Source organism: Thunnus thynnus, chromosome 9 (assembly GCF_963924715.1).
Source record: "Thunnus thynnus chromosome 9, fThuThy2.1, whole genome shotgun sequence".
Taxonomy (NCBI): Eukaryota; Metazoa; Chordata; class Actinopteri; order Scombriformes; family Scombridae; genus Thunnus; species Thunnus thynnus.
Window position 1 is genome coordinate 26,428,803 of NC_089525.1, and position 17,481 is coordinate 26,446,283.

The following is a 17,481-nucleotide window of genomic DNA, read 5'->3' on the forward strand; positions in this document are numbered from 1 at the left end:
CAAGTCTCGCTTGTCTCATTCTGAAATCTCACGAGAGTTGAGTTGTTGTTGAAATCAGATAAATAATCAGCCAACACTTTGAAAATCTTCAAGATAACACTAGGAGACGCTTTCTGTACTCCAACACATCAAACTCCTCCCAGCACACCTCTCTCCAACAGCTCAACTCTTGCGAGATTTCAGAACGAGACTTCAGACTGGATCAAGAGAAAGGTAAAGAAAAACATTAATTTCTCTGTAGGAATTCTTTCTATAATGTTGTCAGACACTTATAATAACAATCTGAGCCTGTCAGTGGCAAAAATAAGCTCTTTTGGTGGACATACATTGACGGGTCGCTATTGCCCCGTCGGATTACATCGCAGCCCGTTTAGCGGCTGCAGGCTCCAGGACTCTTGATTAATATTGGACCAATTTCAAAAATTCTTGTCCCCATTAATCACTTATACAAAAAGATGACAAAATAGGGTCCAGGTTCAAAATGCTGAAGTTTCCCTTTAAAAACTTTCTAGTATGCCCTCTCTCCCTTCAAAGTGTTTAAGTTTTACATGGTACTATTTGACAAAGATAAAATGTGACATTTGAATTAAAAAATTCAAACTAAGTGAAGGAGCGGGGCTTCATCCACTGTGAGGCTATTGTAAAGCTGCCAAAATAACCTTGAGTATGCACTTCACACCTTCCTGCTCCATTTGTGCTGTACTGACTGGTGCTGCAACCTGAGTGAGAGACTCCCCATTGGGCGATCAATTAAGTATATCAAATTAAATTAAAAATTACGTACAAAATATTCCACACATAAAAAATTATAGCAGTATTAACTAAATCTTGGATAAATAAGAAGTGAATATTATAATCCAAAGCTATAACCCAGGCCAACTATAACAGTCTGCTCGTCAGAAATGTGTCAGCGAATAAAAAGCATATTTGTAACAGTGCATACGGTTGGCCTGGCCTTTAAATGTATAATTGTGTCATTAAAACTGTCAAAATGCTCCTGAATTGTGCTTTTCCACAGGGTGATAAATAATAAAGCACGCTGCCTTTGAGGCTGCCACTAGTTAAACTGCACCGAGCCAATTCTCTAGTTAGGATGCCTGAGGATCGCACGGTCTCGCCAAAACCATCTTTATTGGCTCGTACCAAATGACTTAGTTAATTAGCAAAAAGTGACAAGCTTAATCCTTTGTCTTCATGTTCTCTTTCGTTCTCCCCCCTTCATGTTCACCACCCACACACACACACACACACACACAAACACTGATTGCTTTCTGTTTACATTAAAATGTCTTTATGATGCCAATGAACAACCTTTAATTTTCTCCCTAGCTCTAATTTCTACTAATGTGTCTGGTATTATCTGACCTCATGATCAAGCTGATCTGCATTAAAAATCTAATTAAAATTTAAATTGGTAAATGGACTGCATTTACATAGTGCCTTTGTACTCTACCGACCACTGAAAGTGCTTTACAACACTTGTCAACATTCACCAATTCACACACACACATTCATACCCCGATGGCAAAGGGTGCCATGCAAGGTGCTAACCTGCTCATTAGGAGCGATATAGCACTTTTTATCCAAAGCGCTTTACAATGTTTCTAATGCTCACTCACCCATTCACACACACACACAAACACACACATACACACACACACTGATCGCAAAGCCACCGGGAGCAATTTGGGTTTCAGTATCTTGCCCAAGGACACTTTGACATGCAGACTGAAAGAGCCGGGGATCAGAACCACCTCTTGATTGGTGGACGAGCCATTCTACCTCCTGAGCCACAGCCGCCCCAAATTGGTTAGTTAAAAAAAAACAAACTAAAATAATAAATAAAATGAAAATGCCCATTGTTGTGTCTGGTGCACACATGTTAGACGTAGGAGAAGAACCTGATCCTGCAGCAATTTCATTCTCGACAGCCAATCCACTTAAAATTCACTTTCTGCACAAAACAGGGTACGGGAGATGCTATGAATGCATCACATTTCATATGATAAAAGCCTTTTATGGTTTTTATTTTCTTCATTATTCATCTTAAGTCAGATCTCAAAATTCTAAAGGAGTGAAATGAGGAGGGATATTAATGTTTAAGCACAGTGAGCTGCACCTCTACTTTGGAAGACGTGTTGTGGTATTGTAATGTTATAACCTATTGTGTAGGGATATGGGCACTGCTTTTATGACAGCTCACTCAAGGTAAATCGTAAATTTTGTTGGACGAAGCAGGCCGTCGTCAGATACTGCCGAAGAAAAGGTTTTTTTTGTGGGACCAACTCACTACCAAAGGCTGCTTCATTATCATGTATGGTGAAGTGTCCTCAATCCTGAGAATTTCTAGTGGAACACTAAACACTAATTCAACTCCAGCCACATCAAAACAAGCCCCCCACACTGAGTAATTATTCTTCCTTCCATATCATCTACCGTGACCTGAAAACCCATCTCTTCAATAAACACTTCATGCCTCCACTTCCTGCCTAAATCACATCCTCCTTCTAGCACATATTTTCCTCCTGTACTTTCAGAGAAAAATGTTCTGCTCTTGTCTAGTTGAGAGCAAAACAAAAAAAAAAGAAGAAGAAAGTGCTTTTTTCTTCGTCTGTGTTATTTCTTCAGGAATGTATACCTCTAATGTTAGTGTTCAAGGAATCTCAGCTTATTCCAATAGTGTGTCTGCACATTTCTCTGGATAATATACTGTATATCAGTTAAATTCCTATTTCTAGTTATGTACACTTAACCTGAAAATCCTCCTGGTTGAGATAAGCAGCAATAACAATGTGTTATAAACTAACCACTAATTAACTATGAATAAAACTGTCAATAAGAATCATTTAAAACATCTCATCCTAGAAACAACCTGATCTGATAATTCATATAGAGTAACACAACCAATCTCTAATATCCCCCAAAATACTGACAGCCAGAAAAGAGAGCAGACAGTTTCTGCAGCAACAATTTAAATTCACAAGAAGAGACCTGTTTCTTGTAATTTTAAATTTAATTGCAGAAGGTTCTAGGCAGAGGGAGCAGCATGTCAAAAAAGCTGTTTTGCCTAGTTTAGTGAAGAATTTTGGAACTGATAATAATAATAAAGGTATTGAGGTAAATGTTTACAAATGCCCCTCAATGTCCTTTTCTTAGTTGCCCAAAAAGATTGTCATATATTAAGTATTACTGCATATATAATATATATGCAGTTAATTATATAACACTGCATATCAATAATGAGTCATGGGTGAGAAAAAAGGAGGGTTAGAGGGTCGGGGGCACAAGGTGGCGCTGTGACATGCTCTGTGTGAGCATGGAGGCAGGGTTAATAGCTGTCTGGCACTTCAGTGTATAAGTCACCTGATTGATGTCCATGCTGTTGTCACAGGTCAGAGGGCGAGCCGATGTCAAGTCATTGGAACCAAGGAAAGTGGAGATGATGCCGTTCTGGTCAACCTTTCGGATCGTTGTGCCATCAACGAAATAAATCAAACCATTCTTGTCCACGGTGATGCCTGTTGACATCAGGTAAGAGGGAGTAAAAAAAGGGAGAAAAGAAGGAGAAAAAAAAAGACTTGTGATAACAGGAAAACATGGTAGATATGTGGCATCTGTGCTTGCATGACTCAGTGGACGGAACATGGTGGATACATGTGTCAAGCTTGCCTTCCCATTATTCAGGTCACTGCAAAAAGCACAGCCATCAATAATTCACAGGCTGCTTTTGTGGTATTAAATAATTTCTCAGGCAGAAGTGGGAAAGGCTGTATTCATACGGTATATATGCACTTGCCACGTCTTGTAACCCTCCTCTCTAAAAAAGGACCGCAGAAGGTGAGGGTGTCAGTGAATGGTCCGTTTGGGAGATTTTTTGACATCAGCAGTCATCAATGATCTGCGGACCATTTGAGAAATGAATGAGCGAGGGAGTGGAAATGACAGCTTTGGCCAATTTTAGATGAAAGGGGTGAAAGACAGGCAGTTGCCATGGTGACGACTGTGGACTAAATTGTCTCAATGATTGAGTGTCAGCTCAGAGTTGTAAGTCGCAGCCAAGCCAGTGTGGAGTTGCAATAACCATTTGTCCCAAACTGGGAAAATACATTAACGGGCCATGCCAGCATCCACATCATTCTCCGTGTTGCCATGCTGCTTAATAGAGACCGGTACCTATGGGAATTCAGTCATACCTCACATGCAGGGAGACTATTTTTCATTCCTCACACTGGTTTAAACACATTGTGGTTTTGGATCTGATTCTGATTCTAATCATAGAGGTGTGGGTCCCAGGAATGTGTGTGTGTGTTAGGGGGGGGGTGTTCCCAGTAAGCATTGATAACCCACCTGTGGACCAAAACAAGCAGTGAGGTGAACCATAAGAACACTGCTGACCAGGAAACAGCAGGGGTTGCCACCATAGTGAAAGACTGTTTTTTTTTTTTGAGTCGGGGGGCGAATTTAAAATGTTCTGGTTCAGGTTAAACTTCATTTTTACCTTCAGAGTATGATTTCATTTTCAATGAAGTCTTTAAAAGCTTCTGTGGAAGGTGAGTGGTTTGGTTTGACCTGTGGCGAGGTCTGCACAAGATTGCTTTCTGCTAAAACATTGACGAGCCAAGGGAGCCCACAGTGACTCCTTGGGAGCTGGCTATTTGACAGTCTGAGATTCTCAGACAGATGAAAAGTGTCACATTTGAGCAGAGTTCACCAAATGTCTGAGAGGAGAAAAAAATGGAGCCATCTGCTCTTTCTTCTCTGGTCTCGGCTTCCACCCACTTCATCATTAGAGTCGCTCCACTCAAGCCTTTATCACCCAGCTAAAGCTGAGCTATTGCAGTTGGCATTCAGAGCGGGCAACAACTAGTGCAAAAACAATTCATCTTAGCCTTTTCATCCAGAAGAATTTATGGAAAAGTGAGCAATCCAACCACAAATGGCACAGACAGCCATGTGCTATTTCAATGCGGACCACAAGTTGTGCATAGCAGGTACTGACTTGTGAGTAGTTATAACTGCAGTATAAGCTTTAAAGGCCTGGAGACTTTACTTTCACAAGAGCTGTTTGAAACAAAGCCACAAGCAGAATCAAGTATAAATTTAAAAAAATATTTACTGGAATACCCAATTATGCAAAATAAATTGGGGATTACATTTCTGGAGGTTAAAACAACAACCTTATGATATGCAGCAGAAATGCACATCTTAAATTTACAAAGCTCCTTTTTTTCCCCAGTTGAACATCCTGCTTAATTATACCTCAACACATGATCCAATGCCTAAATTCATCCATGAAAACAAGTAGGCCCAGATCTGACACAGAGCCCAATGCACACATAAATTTAAATCTAGCAGTTGCCAGTCATGACTGAGAAACCTATCACCATGTCCCACCCCCTTCATTTGAGTACAACATCTTCATTAGTTTTAAATGATACCTTTGGGTCCAGTGAGAGAGGCCTCTGGAGCTTTGCCTCCATCACCACAGTGGTTCTCATCAAAAGGCAGACAGTGTTCCCCAGTTCCTGCCACCACCTCCGCATTCGACTGCAGATCCTTGGTGCCGGTTAAGATTTTTGGTCGGTAAATCCTCCGGGAGTTTGTGTCTGACACGTACAGCTGGCCGGATACCGGGTCAGTTGCCAGGTAATACCGGTGTGCCGGGTTGTTACTGCATTCAAGACAATAACTTGGTTATATATGGTAATTGCAGACAAAAATTGCCCTTTTCTTATGATGCAGTTGAATTGTCCTTTAATGGCACCAATTTACCCCTAAAATTTGATCTAATGCAATCATCTTTCAAACACTTTAAAACCTGTAAACCCCAATTGACCCCAGATGAAATTTAGCCTGACTTTTCCTCTGAATAAAACATTTTGAGTTAAGAATATTATTAACAGTTGATTCCATTATACCTCTCTAGGGAGGCAGGAACATTGTTTTCATTACGCATTACATTTTTCAAGTTGTCTAAATAGGAAACACTTTTTAGAAAATGTGCTCAGTATATCCCAGGGAATACAGAAAGGTGTATTGTTTAAACACTATTAGCGAGCAATAATGAAATTAGGGAATCCATGTATTTTTAAAAAATTGCATTAAAAGAGATGACAGAAAGATAATACCAATCAGGTTGTGTTCTTAGCATTTAAGCTGCCATTAAAAATCTTATTTTCTAAAACACACACACACCCTAAGCAGCTAATTAAGTGTAACTTATTTTTTTCCAGTCACTTGCAGCTTAAAATACAAACCTTATTATCAATTTAAAATTAGTAGCAACATTGTCATGAACGCGGATAATGAACTGAAAAGGAAAATAATGTTGTGGAAAAACTGTGAAGAATTTCCACAGCAGGAAAAAAAGGGGGGGAGCCTTTGAGAGTGAAAAGTAGGAGACAGAAGGTTGAAAAGATGGAAGTCAAACAGAATTTAACAGGATACCACTGCAGCGGGGTTCCAGTATGCAAAGCAGAAATGACAACTTATGTGCCAGATCCTTTCATTTCATTTGTTATCACTTCCCTGTGGGACTTTAGAAATCACTGAAATGACTGGCTTATGTTAACTAAGTGCAACAACTAATGGCAGTGCATCTTGTTCTGCTTATTTGCATTCTTTTAACCATCTCATAATAGATCTAACCCCGTCTGAATCGGAGAGCAAATGTATTAAGGATTAGGATTCAAAAGAGAACATGTGACTGACTAAAATTTAGACATGAAGAAAGCCAATTAAAGCATCATTTTATGTGACGTCCCATTTAAACAAGCTCAAAATGTTGAAAAACGATTGAATTAACCTTTTCTATTAAGGCACAGTGTTGATACATAACACGTGCTTAAGTGCCATTAAAGAGCCCGAAATAGAGGCAGTTAACATGAAAGATAGCTCGCTTTACAGTGCAGTCATAAACATGGCTTCTCTGCTTGTACTCCAGCTTAATGGTACCTCAGTCAATACTGGTTGGCTTTGGAAATGGATAATGTGATGGCAAAATAAATGTGGCAATGAAACATCTTTATAAAATGATGAAGATAGAGTCATAAACCTTGACAGCTATTATGAGTCAAAGTAAATGCTCAAAATAGGTGGCTGCTATCAAATTCCTATAAAGAATTCAGCAAGACATACACTAAGAGCCCTTTCTTTTACAGTCAACCTTTAGGGGATGAACACAATAAATGATACACCTGTACAACATTAAGCAGTCCAATATAAAAGCGCCGTGCTGAATGCAATCTTTGTGAAGCTTCTGATGGTAAGATAGATGTATGGTAAGTTGCGAGGCTTTACTGTGCGGTCTTATATCTTATATGTTGTTTACAAAAAACGGCTGCAGAAATCACCACTCGACACCTCTTTGGCAGTCTCAGTAAAAACTAACATCCACCACCTGACTACTCTCAGATCAGGTGGTGACTGATGCTTCTATATGTAGGTTCATCTGTCACTACATAAGGAGAGTTTGAACATACCCATCCCAAGTTGTGACCCAGGTGCTAGCGCAGGTGCTGTCATCTCAAGATGAGACTAATCAGAACCCTTCAATTGATCAAGCATTCAGGAGTGTGGTATCAACCTGCCCAAGCATTCACATGTCACAAGCACTCACTTGTCACTCTGCGTCTACGCTCCCTTCACTGGCTTCCTGTAGTAGCTTAAATTAGGTTCAACACCTTGTTGTAGGCCAAGAATGAAACGTCACCTGACTACCTTCAGACAATGGTTCAACGCTGACCTGTAACAAAATGTCTCTAATCTGCTTCTCTTTGGATCGTTTGGTCTTGACCAAATTTAAGGGGACAAAATGATTGATTGTGGCCATTTAGGATTCACATAAACAAACCAAAAGTAGACATATGAGTCATATGGACTGACATTGATCTGGACACTTATGGAGCTCTATCATCGAACATGCACAGAGCTTGGGAGGAAAATCAAAACTAACTAACTGACCAATAAGTCTTGCACTGCACTGTAAGGCTTTATTTGTCTTTTGGTGGCCACATAGAGCTTTTACAAAGCTCATACAGAAACATCTGGATATGGGCTTTAATCAAAACTGTACCGGACCAGAAATGTTATAGTAATGGGCAGCTGAAATCAGATGAAAGCAGTGACTATGTGTGTTTTATTGAAACTTGAGGCAGGAAATGGCTTCTGTTATTATCACACAATATGAGTATATTAGTTTAAATTCATACAAAATTTACATATCTATATCACATAATCTTGCTGTAGGTCCAGTAACCATAATTATTAGTCCAGTTCACAATTTCACTCCCTGTAGCACCTTTTGCATTTGTGGTCATTTAATCACTAACGCAACCTCATTTCAACCATCTTTGCTTGATCGTTTGGTGTTGTCTTAATCATGAATACAAAGCAGTTGTGTAAGCCCTCAGGATCAGAGCATCTGCCAAACACCATAACGGTAAATGTAATTATAAGCTTCACAGTGGTACTGTTTATTGCAGCGCTATTGTACTAGACTGAATTGTACTTGGTGCACAGATGTTAATAGTATATATGTTATACTAACTTGCTTTTCCATATTTATACCACTACAGTTTAAACGTGTCAAGGTTTCTAGTCATTTCATCAACAGTTACATTGCATCACTCCTGATAGACTGCGCACACCTCCTCTTATACAGCTATAATTAAGCTGGGGGGGGGGTTATTCATATATTTATAAAGATGATGACAAAGGTGATGGTGTATGGAAAGGAAGAGACAACATGCACTAAGATAATACACCTACCTGTGTCTAAAGTCTTTATTTCTATGACAGGAACAGAAAAACAGAGAAAGAGAATCAAGATAATGAAATTGGCAAATCTTAAAAGGGATACTTTTTTTCATTTTCAGTTTCAGGTTGTTGTTTTTTTTCCAATCAGACAATTTTCTTGTTGTAGGAATAACTGTTATAGAGGTAAATAGTAGCTAGTGCAAACAATGACTGAAAAGTTGAAAACAAAATGGAGCCTTTTTTTTCTCCTCACAGTGTCAAGTGAGGAAAAACAAACTGCTGAAACCTGGAAAGTCAAAAGTATCCCCTTAAAGGATCAACACAGCCACTAGAGAAAGTCGCAGGCAATGACAATCCGTTTGGCAGAAAGTGGAGAGGCAGGGCTTTGGCTGAGAGTTACTACCCGCAGAGAGGAAAATATGTACTCCTATCTCCATAAAGCCCCATCCTGCATTACCTCTGCTTTTCTCAATTTGGCCACTCATATTGAAATATTGATTCTGCCACTTGTTACATTGCCCAGTGCAGCCAGAATCTAAATAAAGACTAACAGCAGTTGACAAAGGTTCTGTAAAACCCATATGGAGTATCTGGACTCTTAATAACAAGCATACATACCAAAAAATGAAACAATTTTGGTGGTTACATCAAATAGAGCATAAGCAATTAGACTTTTTTTCCATTTGTACTGGTTTAAATCTGGACAGCAAGCTGCCTTCTAATCTGAACTAAAGTTCCCTTAGTGTGTCTTATATGTTTGTTTTATATGATTCAATTTAATGTAGCCAACACGAGTCCACATGGTAGTGTTTTGTGTTTCTCTCCTTGTAAACAGAGTAAAATAGTTGCTTGGAGACACAAACCATTTCTTAAACCATTATTTATCTAGGAAACAGCTGCTGAGTGTGCATGCTCCTTTACAGCTGCAACCTGTTTCCCATTTATACTGTTACACACATTTCTGCCAGAGAGCTGCCTTAGAGTGATGCTTAGTACTGCACAGGTACATCGACAGGTTTACTGAGGTAGAGGAGGAATGTTTTTTTAATTCTTGAAATTTAAATTGTTGGTGTGGGGATATATGAACTTCTGCATGATCTTAGCAGCAATCTGCAAACCACATAATGTACACCAACATTTTGGGGAACAGTGTGGTGACCCATGTCCTGTTAAGGCAGTTCTCATATGTCTGTCATGTACGTGTCTGAATAAGGATGATGGCCCAATATACATTTAATCAACATCTGCCACTTTGAAATAAGCCAACTGGCCGAATCAGAGTCATTGCTGAGAGAAGCCAACTTGGCAAGAGGGTGTAAATCATCCCAATTACACGCTGAAGACAGGATGTCTTTCCTAATTATGGAGATGGATAGGGAAAAGATTTCAAGTTTCTATGGGTAAGGAAGAGATGTGTGTGACTGAAAGTCTGTCCACTATGCCATTTTGGTTTTACTCTCCACACTGAACTAAATGCAGAAATGCAAAGTGGGACCCAAAATATACTCTGTTGGAGTCCATATTTTTCATATCTGAATATTTTTTTAGGGGTCAACTACAGCACAGTATGTTGCCCGTTTTTGTGTGTTTCATGTTCAAATTCTCAATTCAAAATCTATAACACAAAACACTACCATGAAGTATCACCTTTCATCTTGACTATGAAAATTCTTCATACAGTTTATACTTACTTAAACCTTGGATTTTGTACCATTTAGTGAAGGGGCAGAGGTAAAGTTTCAACAAGTTGCGCAATAAATGTTCTGTTTTTTAAATAAACAAACTAAGAGTAACATGCACTTGAGCTTACCTCAGCTCCATGATACTTGTGACATTGCCAGATGGGTAGATGCGACGGATATAGTTGAAATCTCCAACGTACAGACTACCATCGATGCCCCATGCCAGAGCCACTGGCGCCAACAGCTTGTTGCCTTGGGCCTGACCATTACAGCTGGGGCATGAGATGCTTCTACGCCGCCCGTTCCCCATGACAGTGGAGATCACAGGAGGCTGCAGAGAGATGAACTGGTTCTCCCCGCTGCCTTTGTAAAGAATGCCTGGGAAACAAAACACCAGACATGAGTGGTTGCAGATACTAGGATCATTATTTATTTTATTTATTCAACCAGAAAGTCTGTTGAGATACTCTTGCAGCTAATATGGAAATACACACATCCAATTTACAACACTATAAATAACATATTAAAGGAGAAGCTCACCAGTTCAGGAAATGCTCTTATTTGCTCTCTTGCTGAGAGTTAGATGAGAAGATCAATACTACTCTCCCAGGAGTTAGAGGGGAGGATTGATGTGGGAAGGGTTAATGGGATGATATGATTTTTTTTTTTTTTTTTTTTTAAAGTATGGAGCTAGCACCAGGGGACAATTAGCTTGGCTCTTTGTCCAACATTCAAAAATATTCAACCTACTATTTGAAGGGACAGTCCACCCATTTCACATATTACGTTTCTTTATTCGCCACAAAGAGTACCACTCAGCCTGTGAAAACAGTTGTCTAATGTACTATGTTGCTTAGGAGGGAGCTTTCCAAAGTTGAAGTAATAACCCTGGTGACATCATCAGGATCATCCTAGCATAAGCTTGAGACTTTATTTTTAACAGAAAGCCTGCATTACAAACTGGAGGTGTTGGGTTTGAAAGAAGTGAGCTTGATTATGGGGAATGTAGGATCCAGTATTTTTATTGTTTTACCCAAACTAGACTATGACTGGAAAGTATTGTTCTTGCAACTGCATTTGTACACTTTTTTTTTTTACTCAAATATAGTTTAACCATGCCATGCGATATGCTACTTCAGTAAATATTACTGGGACCACTACAGAAAATTGCAGATGAACATTTTATTTCCAGGAATTCACATTATAGACACTACCACTGACTAACCCTGTAACAAATTGGTCACAGTCTTGTAGTCTTGTTTAAATGTGTCTCTTGTGAGTCTCCCAACTTCATGAAAGTGCAAAACTAATTAGCTGTAGTACCCCTTTAACACATTGTATGAACTTGGAAATAGACGTAAAACAAAGTTGACCATTCCTTTTCGACCTTACTAGACACAATGTCATCATAACTAAAATGATAAACGGCTCATTAAACATAGTTTAAGGGTGTTTGATTATGCTCTCATAATACTGTTCACCCTGCCCTTAAATTTTGTTTTGTTCACATTTATAGTACAGAAACTCCTCTGTATCAGCTAGTCAGTTGTACTTCAGAGGCGGCAACGGCCTTTTTTAAGGTTGCCCTCAGTACACCACTGATATGAGTTTCCTAAAGGTTGAGAAATTATGGTTTAAGTGAGTTTTGTTTATGTTATTGCGATCAAAGACCAGAAAGTGATGAGATTTAAATAGTGCAGGGAGTGGATTCAGCACACAGGCAACCAGTTGACCATAAAGTCACCTTCAGTCCCATGCATAATTATGAAACTGCTTCAGTGGGTTTATGAAAACCCTCCACAAAGCTGAAGTATATTTTATGTAAAATAAAGTTCTTTTAACTTGACAGGGAGCCTGTTTTCCCCAAGTCACAGAGAGGTGGTTAACATAAGTATGGTGCACTGTACCTCCCCCTAACAGTGCATACATTTCACTGAGGACTCACCAAATTTGGTGAGTCACTACAGATGAATATTTTAACAAGAAGCAGATATAACTGACTTTTTAGGGGGGGGGGGGGGGGTACTGATATAGTGGGACTCTCTTCAAAGGGGAAAATACATCAAAGGGAAGAAGTGCATGCTGGAAGCACTTAATTATTCACATCCAGCAACTTGTTTGAATTCACACTGCCTCTGTCCTAATTAGTAGATCTATGACACCACTGAATGGCCATATAATGTCGTTCTCCCACAGCGTTATCCCGAAAGCCATCGTAACCCTCGATGTATGTGAAATCGAGCGTGCAGCCATGCTGCTCGTCCCTTCTCTGATTAGTTCCTTTCATTGATTTAATTGATTGAAGGGCAAATTCAAATGAAGGCACGGTCTGGGGAGACTCTTGACAGGACAATCTGACCAATCCGTCTTTTGTATCCAAGAGCATTATACATGAGCCTCTAACAAAGACAAATAGGTCCAGGGGATGGCTTTATGCGTGACGCCATCAAACGCGTGACCTTGGGACTTTAATTGAACTGTGATCCATGTGTCTGCTCAATGAATGAAACACTCAGTGAGATTTTCATCACACTGATTGTTTGACGCTGCACTCGGAAACATAGCTACAAATAACAAATAAGCTATGTAATCTGTCTAGAATGTTAATGTCTGTTTGCTCAATAGCTCCTTAACATTCTCAGGAAAGACAAAGACGTTTCCAATATTCGGGAGCCTAATGCAGTGTGTAGGACATGGATCAGTTGCAGCAGTACAGCAGTCTAGCAGTTTGGCTGACGTTCAGTAAAAAAAAAAAAAACATTTAATGCTGAGGTCATTTTGGCAAGCCGCCTTGGTCCTCTTTATTTACACTTCCATCATGGTTTACAGTACACACAAGTCAAACCATAGGCTATTAGACACCATAATGGAATGGATTAAATAAACTAATCAATCAACAACTACCCCCCACGATCTCCCTCATACTAAGTGTGGATATTCTTTCACTTAGACAACTTCTGCCGTTCTTATGTGCTTCAACTTAGAGTGAGTGAGCAAATTAAGGTTCAGTTTTCCTCCCTCAAGGACACTTGGTCATGACACATTACTGTTGATGACTGTTACAAGGATCATGCTTGTGACGTCTCAGCTGGAGTGCCGCACTGATGATATCCAGTGCTCCAGGCTGAAGAGGGGGACCCCCGCAGTGTCCTGACAAAAATGCATTTGGAGTCCTTAAAGATATTATAAATATGTTATACTTTTATTTCACTCTGTTCTTATCTTGAAGCAAAGTTAGGATGAAATCTATATTAGACACAACAACTACTATTATTTGTGACAATTTATACAATTTGGCCAAGTTCTGTTTTTCTGCAGACTGAAGCAAACTAGTGTTCCCTTGACAGATTTAAGTGAAGTGTCTGCTCCTTGATTAATAAATGAAAGTGTGGAGGCGTGTTTGAGTTTTGGATAGAAGCTGGTGAAAGAGAAAAATCACTGTTTTGCTTGGCATAGTGAGGAAGGCTTTTGAGAAAGTCTGAGAATCTGTTGTTGCTCCAAGATCACTCCGACATGCTCCAACCAGCAAGCACACAGCCTGTAATGTAATGTAACTGCATGTCACATGGCATTTACCACATTACTAAACACTCAGGCAGTAACATGGAATTTGACAAATAATAACAGAAATATGTTGAGAAAAATCACCAAAGTATAAATGTTTATTAAAAACAAATGATGGTGAATGTAAGTGTAGAGTGCAGAGAAACGTGGAGCAAATATGAGGCAATTTTCTATCACATATAGGGAGAGAGCGGAAAATAGAAAACTAGACGGGGAGTCATTACAGAAATATTTGAGCAGGGAGTGGAAACTGTCTTATTCACATACTTTGCCATCTTCCTGTATATAGAACATAATCCTCACTACACTGTCTCAAATTACAGGGCAACATTTTTACCTACTCTGTATATATTCACTCATTGATGACTGTTTGTTCAATTGATCCCTTGATTCCAATAGAATAATTACAGAAGGTATTAATCTGTTTGATAACAGGCTAATTTGAGCCATGTAGTGGGGAAAAAAAAGCTTTAATGCCGACATCACAGCTTCCAAGATACAAATGCAAGACCGAGCCTCTGTACCTGATAAAATAACTAGAGTGCCTTGAGCAATGTCACCTTGGTGACACATAGAGAGTACAGAGATTGGTCGGGGAGGAGCGGGAGTGTGTCTTAATTGCACCATGTCCTTCTTTGTTCTCCTTTGTGCTGTGTCATACCACCCAAACTTCCACTGATCCACCATGATGGGGGCTAAAAGTGGGCAGAAACCACCCAGTGCTTCAAATGGAGCATGTGTGTGAGCTGTACAGTAAGTAGGCCTACACTCCAAGATACTGAGTTGCTGAACTCTAACTGTGTCCAATAAGAATCAGCTATGTTACCCTAGATAGAGACAAGCTGCAGATTGAGGGGAAGGCATATCCACTTGTAATGAAGAAAGGAGGGGCAGGAGGACATGACTAAAGCACAGACACAAGCAATTTGCCTTATCTAGTTTGACAGGCTCTGGGGTGGAGGCAGAGAGAGGCAGGCGGCTTTTGCTCGGGTCTTTTGCCACAAACGATGAGAGAAAAAGCCCTCAGATGTTGGAAGTGGTGCGAAAATGAAGCACGAGTCACAACAAAGAGCAATAGCAAATGTCTGGAGCTAAACCACTGTGCAGCCGCACAGGACCACCGCTTGCTAACATGTTGGGTGAGGACATTAGTCAAGGTTTACAGCATTAAAGAATCAATACTGCAGCAGCAATGAAGGCAAACAGTGATATTTGGATTCATCTTCATGCCGGCTGAGGATATTGAACTGCATTGCTTGCCCAAAAACCCACGTGGGCCATAAATCTCAAATGTCAAAAAGTGGCTGAATGCAAGACTGAATAATTCAGTTTGGATTGAGAAAATGTAGAGGATAAAACTAGGTGCCTACTCACAACCTCTGTAATAAAAATTAATATGTCTGATGGCAAAGACAGATAGAATTACAGATAGGGCTATGATACTTTGATGTGAGCCCAGTATAAACTAGCATACCAAAGTTGCTAACAAAAACATTTCACAGTCTTACAGAGCTCACTGTCCTTGGATTGAGCTAATAGGATTGTAGCATGAAACCCTTTTGGCAAATTGATTAAGCCCCTGTCAGAGAGGGGTAAATGAGACAGAGCAACGTAAGTTTGCTAAAGTATTTTTGAACCTTTTTAAATTTAGTCAGACTTTGTCATTTATTTTTGGGGCGGTGTTGTAATAGGACAAGTGAAAAGTGTGAAAGAGCCTTGGGGAGGCTGCAGCATTTACTGCATAGGAAAAACTAGACACCATCTGGTTGTTTCATTTCTGTCATCACTGTTTCCATGTAGAAGTAAAACCCTGCACATAATGATTTCTCATGCACAGTAACATCCAATTTTCCGATAAATCCAGACATGCAGCATAGCTCAATCTAATAAAGGATGCAGCAAACATTAGCATATCACACATGCTGCATCTACTGTATCTGTTGATCACAAACGTGTCTCACAACAACTCCAACTGTCATGCTGCCACAGAGAAGGCTTTGGTGATGGTTGTGCTATACTTTGAGACAGGTGGGATGAAAAGCAATGCATCAGCAGCAGTCATGCTAGAGGCATATTTCAGTGTTCTTTTGCACACCTCACAAACTTCACGTTCTGGATGGCTTGACAGATTGGGTTCGGCAATGGGCCCCTATGTCTGTTCTTTTAATGTTTAACAAAGAGGCAGGACTAAGTAGCATCAAGGTGTGAACAAAGTAAAGGAAGACTCAGAAACTGGTTCTCTGACATGTTTTCCACAAACATATCCGACATAGACAGTTTGTGCAGTCTTTGAGATGTTAAAAGTCTGTTATACATGCAGAATACATGGATGATATTACTGTTCAAACCCTATGAGTGTTGTATGATGACTAATGTTTCCCCTGCCAACTGTTGGTGTGCATGCAAGATGTTATACAAGACTAGATTCAAGGAGTAGGAAGGATGGAGTTATACAAACAGTCCTCCTTAAAAACACAGCTCCTCTGGTAGCCAAAATATCTGTTAACAAAAATAATCTCAGTGGTGTCATAAAGCATGACGATCTTAGCCAAATGGACACAGATTTATACTTCTGTGTGGTTGCAAATGATATGTAAGGATGTTCTGTAGCTCCACTGGAGCTCACAAAAACCTCCTAAGAAATGTAAATTCTCCTCCTACGTGTTTTTGATGCTAGCAGGGATTGAGAGAACACAGTCAAAATTCAATGTCAGCACCATGCTTAGGGTTTTACCTACCACTATAATACTTAGGGTTAGGGTTAGGTCAAATAATATCATTTTCTTGGGGAAGGACCCCCAGATCCCCAAACCCCCCCCAATGAAACCAGACACAACCACAGCAGCTAAGCCCTCCAGAAATCTAGGGAACACCCTGCATGCATACATATAAAAGCAATGGTGTTTTTAATGCAAACTCGGTCACTTGAACATTTTAATAGTGTGCTGTTAAACCAGTGAACCTCATTAACCTCTTTAACCTTGCCGGTCCCACTGGTAGTATCTTATAAATGACTACTATTTATTCAGACACTGAGATGATAGTAGATACATACTATATTATAAGAAAGCCAACCAAGCCTTTGCAGAGTTTTGAGCATCAAGCATTGCAACTGGAAATTAATCTATAAAATTCTTTAAAGTGATTTATCAATCTCTCAAAGAACCAAAATCATCAGTAACTCCTGGCGGCTGAAGCCACTTCATAGTGATGTACACTATGAAGTGGGCTGAGGGCCAACTTGTTGCCTGATCAAAGCTCACCTAAATCTAAGTATGTACATTTTGTCTGCTTATTGAGGAAATGACTTTATAGAAGTTTCAAAAAAGCATTGCAGTGGGGAGTGAATCAGAGAAGAGTTTAACTCCTACCTGTTCAGTGACTAATATGACCTCTGACTGAGTGCTTGTGGGTGTACAATACAACTTTGGAGAGTGATAGCCAGTTCAAATGAATACTGGGTAATGCTAGAAAATGT

The 17,481-nt window shown here is 39.7% G+C and overlaps 1 protein-coding gene across 4 annotated transcripts in view; it reads right to left on the reverse strand.

Moving 5' to 3' along the window:
- The window catches only part of si:dkey-237h12.3 (teneurin-3), a 143,699-nt gene that overhangs the window by 12,629 nt on the left and 113,589 nt on the right, over positions 1-17,481 (reverse strand). For 2 of the 4 annotated variants that reach the window (XM_067599884.1, XM_067599882.1), the window contains 4 exons: positions 10,568-10,817; positions 8,770-8,790; positions 5,439-5,671; positions 3,364-3,518 (listed from right to left, as the gene is read on the reverse strand). In XM_067599884.1, the coding sequence (XP_067455985.1) occupies positions 3,364-3,518; positions 5,439-5,671; positions 8,770-8,790; positions 10,568-10,817 (659 nt within the window). The remainder of the gene's footprint in view (positions 1-3,363; positions 3,519-5,438; positions 5,672-8,769; positions 8,791-10,567; positions 10,818-17,481) is intronic. The other 2 variants (XM_067599885.1, XM_067599883.1) reach the window with 1 other exon arrangement.